The 17,415-nt window shown below is 42.9% G+C and overlaps 1 protein-coding gene across 2 annotated transcripts in view; it reads right to left on the bottom strand.

Annotated features, from left to right (window-relative positions):
- The window catches only part of LOC311136569 (AP-2 complex subunit beta-like), a 67,880-nt gene that overhangs the window by 26,219 nt on the left and 24,246 nt on the right, over positions 1–17,415 (bottom strand). Inside the window, exons 15-18 of one of the 2 annotated variants that reach the window (XM_084170754.1) lie at positions 12,733–12,774; positions 12,035–12,181; positions 11,145–11,290; positions 9,225–9,354 (exon numbers count right to left, since the gene is read on the bottom strand). In XM_084170754.1, coding sequence (XP_084026880.1) covers positions 9,225–9,354; positions 11,145–11,290; positions 12,035–12,181; positions 12,733–12,774 — 465 coding nt within the window. The remainder of the gene's footprint in view (positions 1–9,224; positions 9,355–11,144; positions 11,291–12,034; positions 12,182–12,732; positions 12,775–17,415) is intronic. The other variant, XM_084170755.1, reaches the window with a different exon arrangement.

Raw genomic sequence — 17,415 nt, 5'->3', positions numbered from 1 at the left:
CTATCATGGCTAGACAGAAGTGAGACTGGAGATGTGTCTATTTGTGAGTGTGGGTGGCAAGGGCTTAAAGCTGATCGAGTGTGTGGGATGTTGGACTCTGCGACTAATGGGCACTCTTGAGCTCTCTCTGAACTTGATTATTATTTCTGGCTTCATGGAGTGACCCTCCGGCATCGGCAGGCAGTCCTGTCCCTACTCTGTTCATAAATAGACATTATCAGAAGACCAGATCCCGTCCAGCGTCACCTGTACTTGACAGGAGCACTGTGTGAAAGTTGCGCACTGCCAAGCACCGAGGACACATACAGAGAGAAACATAAATACAAACACACAAACTTAATCTACTATGACCGAGTTGTCTGTTCCATGGAGACTTTTCCCCATTAGCTCACGACACAACTCGCATCGTGACACAACATGGAATTAGAGCCCTGTCAGTAAATCAGTTAATCCACAAAAGCACAATCGTCTCCACCTACACATCTGAACCAAACTGACGTCCTGTCTGGGCTCCATCAAATCCCTGTGATAAAACACCCAAGCTCATTACAGAGGCCTTTGATTTGTTTAGTGTCACATGATCTGAGTCATTGACATACTAATAAAGAATATCAACACACAAGACGCATCACAATGGGGAGGTGTCGGAATCATCTGGTAAATATCCCTAGGCTGTGTTGTGATTAAGTGCCAAAACTGCTAATAACTGTTCTCTTTGTTAGTACTTAGATAAGTCTTCATTACAACTTGGGGTCTCTGCGGTAATTATTAGAACGAATACTGAGGTGAATCAGGGTCAGTAGTGTCACTTCCAGTAGCTAGGAATAGAAGCTGTTGTATGGTGGGATTGGTAGCTATTTATAGTCATAATTATCAATTACTCGATCTGCTATTTTCTTATGGAATGGCCTAAGGACAAATGTGATTGACAAAATGTGTCACAACAGACGCCAAACATTGAGCAAGCCTTCTGAAAAAACATACAGAAGCGTTTGAATATTCCTTATAGAATGCAATTGAGTCATTCTGCATTCATGAGTAAGTAGCTATTGATGAGCAGTGTTCATTTGAACAGTGCGTGGATCCAACCCAGATGAACAGCTGTGGTGTGGCGAGCTCATAAACACTCTAAAGGTGGTCTGTTTACCACAGGGCCTTCAGACAGACAGACATATGCACACACACACACACACACACACACACACAGAATACCCACGGCAAGAACAGGAAAAGGAGGAATCATTATAGGTTGGAGGCTATAAGCACAAACAAAGTAGCTGTCTCAACTGGAGAGCCCTGTACAGCAGGGTTCTTTGGGCTGAATAGTTTCCAGCGCCATCTCTCTCTGAGCCACTGAACAGTGAGAATGAGATGACTGGAACTACTAAAGTCTGCTGATGGATGGGCTGCTTTCCAGGATAGCTGAGTAGCTGTAATATATTGCCATTATATAGGCCTACGTGCATATTACCATAGAATATACAGAGCTTTAAAAAGGGCTATGTATTCAATTTCTGAGACAGTATTTACAGAAAGCGATTCTAGTGAAGTGCCTTACTTCCATTAAAATGTGAGCTTATGAAACAAGAGTTTGTGCGGGGGCACTGAAAGCTGGAGTCCATTGTCCAGCTGGTGGCTGTCCTGTGGTGGTGGAGCACATTAGATCTAACACTGTGGGCTCAAACTACTAACACACTTTACTGCCCTCGGCTTGACGGCCATGTGTGGGCTGAAGACTGAACCCTCCAGCTCATCTCTCTGTTAGACCTAACCCCTTCCATCAGAATGTCAGCATCAAAACGTATTGATTCAGAGAGGCAAGATGTGAAATCTATTTGGACGCAAGGCAGAAGCACCCAATTCTGTTGATTATTCTATGCATTTTACCATGGCTAATGCTGTGCACAGACCCAGTTTAGGGGGGCCATAACATTTTGAACCTTAATCGAAGGAAGGTGGATTTTTTCAATATAATTATGATGGTTCAATGCATTAAATGCTTCAGCTTAGGTTTGGTACATTTCCCTGTTCAAATAAACCATGAATCAATTCCAAACGTCTTGTTACAGTGCTGGCATTCAAGGTCAGGATTGTATATAAGGTTATTAGCATACAGCAGTAAATTCACTTGAAAGTGCCATCCAGAGCGAGAATTATACCGTGACATTCGGGGGTGTCTACTTTTTTAACCGCACCTTTTATGTCATTTAACTGTACAAATTTACAGTGAGGGAAAAAAGTATTTGATCCCCTGCTGATTTTGTACATTTGCCCACTGACAAAGACATGATCAGTCTATAATTTTAATGGTAGGTTTATTTGAACAGTGAGAGACAGAATAACAACAAAAAAATCCAGAAAAACGCATGTCAGAAATGTTATAAATTGATTTGCATTTTAATGAGGGAAATAAGTATTTGACCCCGCTGCAAAACATTACTTAGTACTTGGTGGCAAAACCCTTGTTGGCAATCACAGAGGTCAGACGTTTCTTGTAGTTGGCCACCAGGTTAGCACACATCTCAGGAGGGATTTTGTCCCACTCCTCTTTGCAGATCTTCTCCAAGTCATTAAGGTTTCGAGGCTGACGTTTGGCAACTCGAACCTTCAGCTCCCTCCACAGATTTTCTATGGGATTAAGGTCTGGAGACTGGCTAGGCCACTCCAGGACATTAATGTGCTTCTTCTTGAGCCACTCCTTTGTTGCCTTGGCCGTGTGTTTTGGGTCATTGTCATGCTGGAATACCCATCCACGAGCCATTTTCAATGCCCTGGCTGAGGGAAGGAGGTTCTCACCCAAGATTTGACGGTACATGGCCCCGTCCATCGTCCCTTTGATGTGGGGAAGTTGTCCTGTCCCCTTAGCAGAAAAACACCCCCAAAGCATAATGTTTCCACCTCCATGTTTGACGGTGGGGATGGTGTTCTTGGGGTCATAGGCAGCATTCCTCCTCCTCCAAACACGGCGAGTTGAGTTGATGCCAAAGAGCTCCATTTTGGTCTCATCTGACCACAACACTTTCACCCAGTTTTCCTCTGAATCATTCAGATGTTCATTGGCAAACTTCAAACGGGCATGTATATGTGCTTCCTTTAGCAGGGGGACATTGCGAGCGCTGCAGGATTTCAGTCCTTCACGGCGTAGTGTGTTACCAATTGTTTTCTTGGTGACTATGGTCCCAGCTGCCATGAGATCATTGACAATATCCTTTCATGTAGTTCTGGGCTGATTCCTCACCGTTCTCATGATCATTGCAACTCCACGAGGTGAGATCTTGCATGGAGCCCCAGGCCGAGGGAGATTGACAGTTCTTTTGTGATTCTTCCATTTGCTAATAATCGCACCAACTGTTATCACCTTCTCACCAAGCTGCTTGGCGATGGTCTTGTAGCCCATTCCAGCCTTGTGTAGGTCTACAGATTCTAGTTTGGAATCTGATTGATTGATTGCTTCTGTGGACAGGTGTCTTTTATTATTATTATTATTATTATTATTATTATTATATACAGGTAACAAACTGAGATTAGGAGCACTCCCTTTAAGAGTGTGCTCCTAATCTCAGCTCGTTACCTGTATAAAAGACACCTGGGAGCCAGAAATCTTTCTGATTGAGAGGGGGTCAAATACTTATTTCCCTCATTAAAATGCAAATAAATTTATAACATTTTTGACATGCATTTTTCTGGATTTTTTTGTTGTTATTCTGTCTCTCATTGTTCAAATAAACCTACCATTAAAATTATAGACTTATCATGTCTTTGTCAGTGGGCAAACGTACAAAATCAGCAGGGGATCAAATACTTTTTTCCCTCACTGTATTACCTTTAAATGTGTCTTGAACACAACCAGTCATGATGTTTTCATCTAATTGTCAGATACCTGCGCAATTTCGTCTACTCAAAAATAAGTCCAGCATCCGAACAGTGCACTCACCATTTGAATGGAAAGGGACATCTACACTGAACAAAAATATAAACTCAACATGTAAAGTGTTGGTCCCATGTTTCATGAGCTGAAAAAAAAGATCCCAGAAATGTTCCATACGCACAAAAAGCTTATTTCGTGCATTTCTACTATTTTGGCCCATTCCTCCATGCAGATCTCCTCTAGAGCAGTGATGTTTTGGGGCTGTCGCTGGGCAACACGGACTTTCAACTCCCTCCAAAGATTTTCTATGGGGTTGAGATCTGGAGACTGGCTAGGCCACTCCAGGACCTTGAAATGCTTCTTACGAAGCCACTCCTTTGTTGCCCGGGCGGTGTGTTTGGGATCATTGTCATGCTGAAAGACCCAGCCACGTTTCATCTTCAATGCCCTTGCTGATGGAAGGAGGTTTTCACTCAAAATCTCACGATACATGGCCCCATTCATTCTTTCCTTTACACGGATCAGTCGTCCTGGTCCCTTTGCAGAAAAACAGCCCCAAAGCATGATGTTTCCACCCCCATGCTTCACAGTAGGTATGGTGTTCTTTGGATGCAACTCAGCATTCTTTGTCCTCCAAACACGACGAGTTGAGTTTTTACCAAAAAGTTATATTTTGGTTTCATCTGACGATATGACATTCTCCCAATCCTCTTCTGGATCATCCAAATGCACTCTAGCAAACTTCAGACGGGCCTGGACATGTACTGGCTTAAGCAGGGGGACACGTCTGGCACTGCAGGATTTGAGTCCCTGGCGGCGTAGTGTGTTACTGATGGTAGGCTTTGTTACTTTGGTCCCAGCTCTCTGCAGGTCATTCACTAGGTCCCCCCGTGTGGTTCTGGGATTTTTGCTCACCGTTCTTGTGATCATTTTGACCCCACAGGGTGAGATCTTGCGTGGAGCCCCAGATCGAGGGAGATTATCAGTGGTCTTGTATGTCTTCCATTTCCTAATAATTGCTCCCACAGTTGATTTCTTCAAACCAAGCTGCTTACCTATTGCAGATTCAGTCTTCCCAGCCTGGTGCAGGTCTACAATTTTGTTTCTGGTGTCCTTTGACAGCTCTTTGGTCTTGGCCATAGTGGAGTTTGGAGTGTGACTGTTTGAGGTTGTGGACAGGTGTCTTTTATACTGATAACAAGTTCAAACAGGTGCCATTAATACAGGTAACGAGTGGAGGACAGAGGAGTCTCTTAAAGCAGAAGTTACAGGTCTGTGAGAGCCAGAAATCTTGCTTGTTTGTAGGTGACCAAATACTTATTTTCCACCATAATTTGCAAATAAATTCATTAAAAATCCCACTGTGATTTTCTGGAGAAAAAAAATCTCAATGTGTCTGTCATAGTTGACGTGTACCTATGATGAAAATTACAGGCCTCTCATCTTTTTAAGTGGGAGAACTTGCACAATTGGTGGCTGACTAAATACTTTTTTCCCCCACTGTATATATATATATATATATATATTTGCAAGAAAAAAAACATGGGGGATTGGAAGTGATGCGGACAATTACATTGATGGAAGTTACATCTATCTGCAATATTAACGCTGATCTACCCCCTAAAAAAATATAATCCATCCACCTGACAGGTGTGGGATATCAAGCTGATTAAACAGCATGATCATTACAGAGCTGCACCTTGTGCTGGGCACAATAAAAGGCCACTTTAAAATGTGCAGTTTTGTCACACAACACAACGCCACAGATGTATCAAGTTTTGAGGGAGCATGCAATTGGCATGCTGACTGCAGGAATGTCCATCAGAGCTGTTGCCAGATAATTTAATGTTAATTCCTCTACCAAACGTCGTTTTAGATCATTTGGCAGTACGTCCAACCGGCCTCACAAACCACGTGTAACCATGTCAGCCCAGGACCTCCACATCCGGCTTCTTCACCTGCGGGATCGTCTGAGACCAGCCACCCGGACAGCTGATGAAACAGTGGGTTTGCACAACCAAAGAATTTCTGCACAAACTGTCAGAAACCGTCTCAGGGAAGCTCATCTGCGTGCTCGTCGTCCTCACCAGGGTCTTGACTTGACTGCAGTTCGGCGTCGTAAACAACTTCAGTGGGCAAATGCTCACCTTCGATGGCCACTGGCACGCTTGAGAAGTGTGCTCTTCACGGATGAATCCCAGTTCCAACTGTGGCTGTGGGGTTATGGTATGGGCAGGAATAAGCTACGGACAATGAACACAATTGCATTTTATCGATAGCAATTTGAATGCACAGAGATACCATGACGAGATCCTGAGGCCCATTGTCATGCCATTCATCCGCCGCCATCACCTCATGTTTCAGCATGATAATACACGGCCCCATGTTGCAAGGATCTGTACACAATTCGTGGTTCTTCCACTCACCAGACATGTCATCCATTGAGCATGTTTGGAATGCTCTGGATCGACGTGTACGACAGCGTTTTCCAGTTCCCGCCAATATCCTACATGTACAAATTACCTCGACTAACCTGTACCCCTGCAAACTGACTCGGTACCGGTAGCCCCTGTATATAGCCTCATTATTGTTATTTTATTGTGTTACTTTTTATTTTATTTTTTATTTTATTTAGTAAATATTTTCTTAACTCTATTTTCTTCAAACTGCATTGTTGGTTAAGGGCTTGTAAGTAAGCATTTCACGGTAAGGTCTACACCTGTTGTATTCAGCGCATGTGACAAATAATATTTGATTTTATTTGATATCCAGCAACTTCGCACAGCCATTGAAGAGGAGTGGGACAACATTCCACAGGCAACAATCAACAGCCTGATTTACTCTATGTGAAGGCAAATGGTGGTCACACCAGATACTGACTGGTTTTCTGATCCACGCCCCTACCGTTTTTTTAAAGGTATCTATAAACAACAGGTACATATCTATATTCCCATTCAAGTGAAATCCATAGATTAGGGCCTAATTTATTTATTTCAATTGATTGATTTCCTTATATGAAATGTAACTCAGTAAAATCTTTGAAATTGTTGCATGTTGCATTTATATTTTTGTTCAGTGTATTACAAATACCATAAGAGTAATGACATTCAACCTACAAAGTGGTGTGTATTCTTGGATGCCAAGGGAAACCAAGATTCCCCCAAAATGTTAATGAAAATTATTTCTCATTCGTGTCAATCAGTGTTTCTTAATTTTCTTTCATTTTGCAAGAGGCTGAATTTATTTCACCAGAGAAAGCATCTGAGCGAGGTAAACAGTGCCCCTCTGTCTTGGTATCTATAGCCCATGTATCTGATGCTGTCTGGCCAAAAAGAATATGACATGTCATACTCTTTTTGTCCAGACAGCATCAGACACATGCAGGATTCTTCCCAGGATTCTTTAACAAGGTGGTGGTGCTGTTGAGTACAGCAGGGAGGGGGAAGTGACCCCCTTTGGACTCAGAGATTCTTTAGTATTTTAACACCTGTAACTGTCATGTCCTGCAATCTAGAGCAAAAAATACTCAATTCGGGTGTGGTGCCTGGCCTAAAATTACAACAAATAAAGTTTCAAAAATATATATATTTTTAAAGAGCACCCTTCTTACTTTCTTTGGGGAGAAGCCTGCACATGGGCTACATATACTAAGATAGAGTGGCTCCGTTTCACATGGTGAAGATATTAATTACACTTCGGATATTGTATCAATACACCCAGTCACTACAAAGACAGGCGTCCTTCCTAACTCAGTTGCAGGAGAGGGAGGGAACCGCTCAGCGATTTCACCTTGAGGCCAATGGTGACTTTAAAACAGTTACAGAGTTTATTGGCTGTGATAGGAGAAAACTGAGGATGGATCAACAACATTGTAGTTACTCCATAATACTAACCTAATTGACAGAGTGAAAAGAAGGAATCCTGTACAGAATTAAAATATTCAAAAACATGCATCCTGTTTGCAACAAGGCACTAAATTAATACTGCAAAAAATGTGGCAAAGCAATTAACTTTTTGTCCTGAGTACAAAGTGTTATGTTTGGGGCAAATCCAATACAACACATTCCGGAGTACCACTTTCCATATTTTCAAGCATAGTGGTGGCTGCATCATGTTTTGGGTATGCTTGTAATCGTTAAGGACTGGGGAGTTTTTCAGGATAAAAAAATTTACAGAATGGAGCTAAACACAGGCAAAATCCTAGAGGAAAACTTGGTTCAGTCTGCTTTCCACCAGACACTGTGAGATGAATTCACCTTTCAGCAGGACAATAACTTAAAACACAAGGCCAAATCTACACTGGAGTTTACCAAGAAAACTGTGAATGTTCCTGAGTGGCTGAGTTACAGTTTTGACTTTAATCTACTTGAAAATATATGGAAGACTTGAAAATGGTTGTCTAACAATGATCAACAACCAATATGACAGATCTTGAAGAATAATGGGCAAATGTTGCACAATCCAGGTGTGGAAAATTCTTAGAGACTTACATTTAAATTTTTAGTCATTTAGCAGACGCTCTTATCCAGAGCGACTTACATGAGCAATTAGGGTTAAGTGCCTTGCTCAAGGGCACATCGGCATATTTTTCACCTAGTCGGCTCGGGGATTAGAACCAGCGACCTTTCGGTTACTGGCACAACGCTCTTAACCACTAACCTACCTGCCGCCCTACACAGAAAGACTCACAGCTGTAATCTTTCTACCCCTGTAGCTCAGTTGGTAGAGCATGGCGCTTGCAACGCCAGGGTTGTGGGTTCGTTTCCCACGGGGGGCCAGTATGAAAATGTATGCATTCACTAACTGTAAGTTGCTCTGGATAAGAGCGTCTGCTAAATGACTAAAATGTAAAATGTAACCGCTGCCAAAAGGTGCTTCTACAAAGTATTGACTCAGGGGTGTAAATCCTTATATAAATAAATGTGCGAAAAAATCTAGAAACACATTTTCACTTTGTCATTATGGGGTACTGTGTGTAGATGGGTGAGAAGAAAAAAAAGTTATCAATTTTGAATTCAGGCTGTAACACAACAAAATGTGGAATAAGTCAAGGTGTATGAATACTTTTCTGAAGGCACTGTAGGTACATTATCTTTTCTACTTAATTTATATCTGGTTTTAGTCGTTTAAGTTTACACTGAAAGCGTTTTTCCAATCCAGAAAATGTATTAAAAATATATACATATTTACACTGTTTGGACTTCGGTGAACCGAAGAAACGCTTAGGCGGCCCGCCCAAGGATTAAAATGGCAGAAAATCCCTGAGACTGATTAATCATGATATCTTTTGCAGACCAGGTAGGCTGCTCTTGCCTAGCATGCCTTACGTAACCAGAAAGTATATGTAGGAGTTTACCTGTAGGTTGTTCAGTGGGTCCATCTTCATGACTGGCCCAATGGTGTTGAGAGGCAGGGAAACTTCGATACTCTGGCTGGGCATCAGTGGAGTGTGGATGGGCAGAGGGGTGGTGGGGATCACTCCGAAACTAGACAACATAAATTGCATAACAGGGTCTTAATAAGTGCTTCAGGTGACTGGAGCTAAATGCACTACATGAGCAAAAGTATGTGGACACCTGCTCGTCGAACATCTCATTCCAAAATCATGGGTATTAATATGGAGTTGGTCCCCCCTTTGCTGCTATAACAGCCTCCACTCTTATGGGAAGGCTTTCCACTAGATGTTGGAACATTGCTGCAGGGACTTGCTTCCATTCAGCCACAAGAGCATTAGTGAGGTCTGGCACTGATGTTGGGCGATTAGGCCTGCAGTCGGCGTTCCAATTCATCTCAAAGGTGTTCGATGGGGTTGAGGTCAGGGCACTGTACAGGCCAGTCAAGTTCTTCCACACCGATCTCGACAAACCATTTCTGTATGGACCTCACTTTGTGCACAGGGGCATTGTCATGTTGAAACAGGAAAGGGCCTTCCCCAAACTGTTGCCAAAAAGTTGGAAGCACAGAATCGTCTAGAATGTCATTGTATGCTGTAGCATTAAGATTTCCCTTCACTGGAACTATGAACCATGAAAAACAGCCCCAGACCATTATTCCTCCTCCACCAAACTTTACAGTTGGCGCTATGCATTGGCGCAGGTAGCGTTCTCCTGGCATCCGCCAAAGCCAGATTTGTCCATGCGACTGCCAGATGGTGAAGCGTGATTCATCACTCCAGAGAACGCGTTTCCACTGCTCTAGAGTCCAATGGCGGCGAGCTTGACACAACTCTAGCCGATGCTTGGCATTGTGCATGGTGATCTTAGGCTTGTGTGCGGCTGCTCGGCCATGGAAACCCATTTCATAAAGCTCCCGACGAACAGTTCCTTGTGCTGATGTTGCTTCCAGAGGCAGTTTGGAACTCGGTAGTGAGTGTTGCAACCGAGGACAGACGATTTACAACGTGCTACGCGCTTCAGCACTCGTCGGTCCCGTTCTGTGAGCTTGTGTGGCCTGCCACTTCGCGGCTGAGCCGTTGTTGCTCCTAGACGTTTCCATTTCACAATAACAGCACATACAGTTGACCGGAGCAGCTATAGCAGGGCAGAAATTGTATTAACTGACTTGTTGGAAAGGTGGCATCCTATGACGGTGCCACGTTGAAAGTCACTGAGCTCTTCAGTAAGGTCATTCTATTGCCAATGTTTGTCTATGGAGATTGCATGGCTGTGTGCTCGATTTTATACACTTGTCAGCAATGGGTGTGGCTAAGATAGCCGAATCCACTAATTTAAAGGGGTGTCCACATACTTTTATATACACAGTGTATAAGTCTGCTATTCACAATTCCCTGCATTCCAGAGTAGTGGTCGTGTTTAGTTATCATACAGTATGCTCCCATACTGTACCAACATAAGGAGCCGAGTGCACATAACATACCATTCCATGTATGCCCAGGGACTAAGACTCACATTTAGACTCATTGTACGATTTTTGCGAAGTACATGACAATAAATAGCCATATCCCTTTCACTAAGTGGATCATTTCTGAGAACTAACCTATTATCTATTAACAATGTGTTTAGTGAATGGCCATGATTATAGTGAATGGAGAGTCACGATGAGCTTGGATCAGGTTAGTGTGAACAAAAGGCAGAGAGAAGTTTTTTTACAGTGAGGCCACAGAGGACCTTGAATGCTAGTACAGATTAGATATTGTCTTGCATCTTTATCCGAAGTCCCTGAGACACAGTGTCAGCCACAGTGCAGTTTAAGAGGTTAAGGGCACAATGGCAAGAGATGGCATCTAGGATTTGATACCAGTCGCCCCCTCTCTCACCTGTTCTTGTTGAACTGGATAGCGAAGTCGGTCATGTGCTGCAGGGCCTTGTTGGTGAAGGTCATGTCCATGTACATTTGGCCCTGTCGGCGGGAGAATGTGCCTGAGATCTCCAGCCCTTTAGCTTTCACTGCAGGTAGCCATATCTTGGGGAAGAGATAGACAGTACATAAAGAAATATGAACATGCAAACTGCTTCACCCATACCTGGGAGCAGAGAGAGCACACAAGGTCATTTGAAAATGACAACCTGAGTCATACAGGATTTGCACAACAATTACTGAACTACGTGTCTGTGCTGTGTTGCCCATTAATTTTATTGAGTCGGACACAAAGGGAGATGGAGAATGGAGTCCGTAAATTAAGATGGATACCTTGGACAGAATGCTATGTCCTGCTGCTACATAGCAACAAGTACTAATCAACAGCACACATACCACAGCGAGGACTTTGTGAGCCTCTTCTGCATGACTCAACTGTATGATATATCTAAATGAACCATTTTGAACAGGAATCTAGGGTGGAGCCTGTTGATGCCAACTTGGACTTAACACACCCCTCCTTTCGCCCCTGCCAAACAACGTCATAACTATATTTATGCACTGTCCTACATGAAGAGTGACTTTGCTGCAGGGCTCAAGGTTCTGTATGCATTTCTCTGCTTGCTAGGTGCTAATGAGTTAGTATTAGCATTCTGATCAGCTTTATCTGAGCTTTATTCTCTGCCCTTGCTGGTGTGCCAACTCAGCGATGAAAATCTACTTTATCCCAACATAGTGCTAACATTAGCATATATCATTAACATTAGCATATAGTATTCATATTAGCATTTAGCTCTGGCTAACATTAGCATTGAACATCAACATAAGCATTTAGCTGTGGGTACTCACAGACTTTGGGGTAACATAGCCTCCTGTGGTGATGGCCATGCCTGTGGAGAGCTCAAACAGGTCGTTGAGGCCGCTGCTGAGCACAGCAGGAGTGGGCGATGGGGCGAATGTGTTGGGAACTGACGAGGGGATAAAGTTCTGTCCCACCTGAGTCACACACACAGGCACACAAAAAAAACATACAGGACATCAGCACAACTATGAATCCAGAACGTACCTCATCGACGGTTCTCTAGCGACCTTCGGTAAAGAGACAGGTTCCAAACTCATCGTTGTTGTCAAGCGCTCAGAGCGGGTTTCAAATAACAATGGTGGCACCTTCTAATGATTTATTTTTAAAGACAATATCATGATCGACAAATATGATTTCGTACATTCACTAAAGCTGAAATCCTGACATGAGAAATACATTCTCCAATACTCTGATTTGCAGAGGTCGAAACTAGTTTGTGTATCTTCAGTCAGAATTTCGGCCTATGATTTCGCAATTTGAGCAATCCTCCACAGGAATACGTTATCTTTTTTCCCCATCAGTGGCAAGCAAGGTCAAACGTGAGGCGTGAGTGTGCGGGGAAAAAATAGTTTGTCCAGCTTTGAACTGTGTGGCAGTTCAGTTTTGACTCCAGCTAGAACCTCTAAGAGCATGCAGCATGCAGACGGGGGGGCAGGCAGACGGACAAACGGAAGGGCTCACTTACTGCTGGACTTCCCCCAACACCTCCTCCCAGGTCTCCCCCCAACTACAGGTGAGAGAAGAGAGGACCCATATCCAGCACCCGCATCCAGATAGACAGGGACACAGAGAGAGAGATAGAGGTACTTAGCAATAGCAACCCATCCCCAACCCCACCCCACAACAGCAATACAATCCATATACTGCCTAGAAAATGGCAAAGGTTATTATGAAGATAGTAAATTTGGCACAGTGAAATGGTTATCAGGAAGCATCAGTTAGTCAGGAGACAAGAAAACCTTGCCAAAACATGAACATTGAGATGGAAGAATAGCTCATTGCGAAATACATTAGATACACCTATTTGAAATTCACAAAAAGTGACACGTATAATAGCTTTAAATGTATTGGGCTCCTTTCATTTTCTCCAGTTGAATTTTTACAGGGGTGTAAAGGGAAGATAAAGTGATTAAAGCAATCAAGTCTCAGCCTACACAAAATATTCAAAGATGCATCCTCATTAGAATCTCTAAAATCATTTTGTATTTGAGACGCAAAATATCCATCTCAAAGGCTGGTTGCAAAAATAGAATTATGTATGTAACCATTGTGATATTCAGGACAAAACTTCCTTTGAGACCTGGCACTCTTAGTTAAATGCATTGTGACCGTGAGAAGTCACCTTGACAGCCACTTAGTGAGACTGGAATAACATAAAATAATGTTATAGCCTAAGACCCAGCAAGGCACAAATCACATGCTGGTATTGGGCCGTTAAAAGGCAGATAGAAAAGCTTTGGCGCAAGCAATGTTAGAAGCAATGTTCAAGACATCTTGAGGATATTTGACCTTGGGGAATCTAAATGTATGAAATTCTCTCACTTTCAAACATAGTGCCTTCAGAAAGTATTCATACCCTTGTTCCACATTTTGTTGTGTTACAGCCTGAATTCAAAATTGATTACTTATTTTTTTTACCATCTACACACAATAACAAAGTGAAAACATGTTTTTATAATTTTTTGCTAATCTATTGAAAATTAAATACAGAAATATCTCATTTACATAAGTATTCACACCCCTGAGTCAATACATGTTAGATTCACCTTTGGCAGCGATTACAGCTGTGAGTCTTTCTGGGTAAGTCTAAGAGCTTTGCACACCTGGATTGTACAATATTTGCCCATAATTCTTTTTTAAATTAAAGTCAAGTTGGTTGTTGGTCATTGCGAGACAGACATTTTCAAATCTTGCCATAGATTTTCAAGCCGATTTAAGTCATAACTGTAACTAGGCCACTCTGAAAAATTAAATGTCGTCTTAGTAAGCGACTCCAGTGTATATTTCTCCTTGTGTTTTAGGTTATTGTCCTGCTGAAAGGTGAATTTGTCTCCCAGGGTACAGAGATAAGGTAGTCATTCAAAAATCATGTTATACACTATTATTGCAAACAGAGTGAGTCCATGCAACTTATTATGTGACTTGTTAAACACATTTTTACTCCTGAAATTATTTAGGCTTTCCATGAAAAAGGGGTTGAATACTTACTGACTCAAGACAGTTCAGCCTTTAATTTGTAATGAATTTGAAAAAAAATTGAAAAACAAAATTCCACTTTGACATTATGGGGTATTGTGTGTAGGACAGTGACAGAAAATCTAAATTTAATCAATTTTAAATTCAGCCTATAACACAGCAAAATGTGGAAAAACTCAAGAGGTGTGAATACTTTCTGAAGGCATCATTATAATGAAGTGTAATCAATTAACTGTCTTCTAATGTTTGAACCCAACATTGTACCACAAGTGGATAATGCTTTGGTTTGACAAACTGTTTGATAGACTGTTTCTACATTACAGACTCGAAAATTGACCATCCTGAATGAGTTTACCACAAGATACACCTAGTTCCGCGAGCTTGCACAAAAGTACATTGTGTTCAGCCCTCCCTTGACGATGTGGTTTCTTTTGAAGGTGAACCACTCAGAAGAAAATGGCTGAATGCTGTGGCCTTTTCACAGTGTTATGTTAAGAGACCGCTGGGAGTCGTTGTCAACTACGCTGAATTAACCCTTACTTCCACACCTGCGAAGGGGAACTGGCAGACTAGTCAATATTGTCTCACTTCACCCTCACACTGATATAATTTTTTCTAGCATATTAATATTCTTGATATTTACCCAGGGTTGAAGTACCAGCTTTTGACCAGCGGCAAGAGATGCAAGTCACAGAGTTGGAGAAGTCTATTAAAATGGGAAAGAAGTGTCTGGAAATACTGCCAAAGTTTTATACTGACGATACAAGGGCCTTTTAGGAATGCGAAATATAAACAGGACAGCTAATTTACATACTGCAGGAGAGGGAAGTTTCAGGCTCTTCAATAATAAAACAAAAATGGGGCAGTTAACTGTCACATACATTTTTTATTGGGAGACGGACGTACCGTCCTTCGCAATTTGAGCGGGTGTTCAAAATTCCATCCATATAAACTCAGCAAAAAAAGAAACGTCCTCTCACTGTCAACTGTGTTTATTTTCAGCAAACTTAACATGTGTAAATATTTGTATGTACATAAGATTCAACAACTGAGACATTAACTGAACAGAAATTGAATAATGTGTCCCTGAACAAAGGGGGGATCAAAATCAAAAGTAACAGTCAGTATCTGGTGTGGCCACCAGCTGCATTAGGTACTGCAGTGCATCTCCTCCTCATGGACTGCACCAGATTTGCCAGTTCTTGCTGTGAGATGTTCCACCAAGGCACCTGCAAGTTCCCAGACATTTCTGGGGGGAATGGCCCTAGCCCTCACCCTCCGATCCAACAGGTCCCAGACATGCTCAATGGGATTGAGATCCGGGCTCTTCACTGGCCATGGCAGAACACTGACATTCCTGTCTTGCAGGAAATCACGCACAGAACGAGCAGTATGGCTGGTGGCATTGTCATACTGGAGGGTCATGTCAGGATGAGCCTGCAGGAAGGGTACCATATGAGAGAGGAGGATGTCTTCCCTGTAACGCACAGCGTTGAGATTGCCTGCAATGACAACAAGCTCAGTCCGATAATGCTGTGACACACCGCCCCAGACCATGACGGACCCTCCACCTCCAAATCGATCCCGCTCCAGAGTACAGGCCTCGGTGTAACGCTCATTCCTTCGATGATAAACGCGAATCCGACCATCACCTCTGGTGAGACAAAACCGCGACTCGTCAGTGAAGAGCACTTTTTTCCAGTCCTGTCTGGTCCAGCGACGGTGGGTTTGTGCCCATAGGCGACGTTGTTGCCGGTGATGTCTGGTGATGACCTGCCTTACAACAGGCCTACAAGTCCTCAGTCTAGCCTCTCTCAGCCTATTGCGGATAGTCTGAGCACTGATGGAGGGATTGTGCGTTCCTGGTGTAACTCGGGCAGTTGTTGTTGCCATCCTGTACCTGTCCCGCAGGTGTGATGTTCGGATGTACCGATCCTGTGCAGGTGTTGTTACACGTGGTCTGCCACTGTGAGGACGATCAGCTGTCCGTCCTGTCTCCCTGTAGCGCTGTCTTAGGCATCTCACAGTACGGACATTGCAATTTATTGCCCTGGCCACATCTGCAGTCCTCATGCCTCCTTGCAGCATGCCTAAGGCACGTTCACGCAGATGAGCTGGGACCCTGGGCATCTTTCTTTTGTCTCAGTAGAAAGGCATCTTTAGTGTCCTACATTTTCATAACTGTGACCTTAATTGCCTACCGTCTGTAAGCTGTTAGTGTCTTAACGACCGTTCCACAGGTGCATGTTCATTAATTGTTTATGGTTCATTGAACAAGCATGGGAAACCTGTGAAGACCTGTGAAGTTATTTGGATTTTTACGAATTATCTTTCAAAGACAAGGTCCTGAAAAGGGGACGTTTCTTTTTTTGCTGAGTTTAGATGAGTAAATGACTATGACCACTGAGAAATTAAGTATTCTGTGAAAAGCCTGACCAAATATGTCATTCAGTTTTGGAGGGGTCTGCTAATGGCAGGTTTAAGAGAAGAACCCAGTCTATGTGCATTGAAAAATGGCTAGCACACAGGGCTTTGACAGCTTGTCAGGTTATCCTGGCTCGGCCTCCTCATCTAGAAGGTCAGCTTTAAAATTCAGCTTCGGGGCGCTGACTCAGCCCTTTCTATTGCATTAATCATTCCCAGATTTTGCCCTTCTGATGACAGCAGGTCAATGTCTAGCTTTTCTGGCGATGCAGCCTCAAACCACTAGCAAAGGTATGGGCCATAGAACTAGAATCAATGCAATTATATTTCTATGGTATGGGCATTGGGCAGGTACACTTAAAAGGCAGGGTACTTTACCTGGCATAATCCCAACCCTTGCTTGGATGGTGTGAATTGAGTAGTTTACACTTCAATAACACTGTTAAGACAGTGGACAAAGGCAATGTCCTGTGAAGTGTCTTATATGTTAGATCAACTGCCTGAGCTCCTTTTACAGTGGCCCAGAAAGCTGTAATACGGAATGACATGAGGATGAAGAGGCTAGTTATCTGGTGTAGAGGGTAGTGATCTAGGGCTGTTACTGGGGGTGTAGGGAAAGGATGCAATCTCCACCAGATGACTAGAATAAAGACCAGGGTTTGTGGTTCTTCTTGAGTTACCAAAACCTTTATCAGCTTATTCCAGCTCTCATAAAGGATATGCCTATCCTAATTTCTGTCCATTTGTT

This window comes from Coregonus lavaretus (assembly GCF_964263955.1).
Source record: "Coregonus lavaretus genome assembly, chromosome: 10".
Taxonomy (NCBI): Eukaryota; Metazoa; Chordata; class Actinopteri; order Salmoniformes; family Salmonidae; genus Coregonus; species Coregonus lavaretus.
The sequence above is the reverse complement of the archived record's forward strand: the minus strand, read 5'-3'. Positions and strand labels throughout refer to the sequence as shown.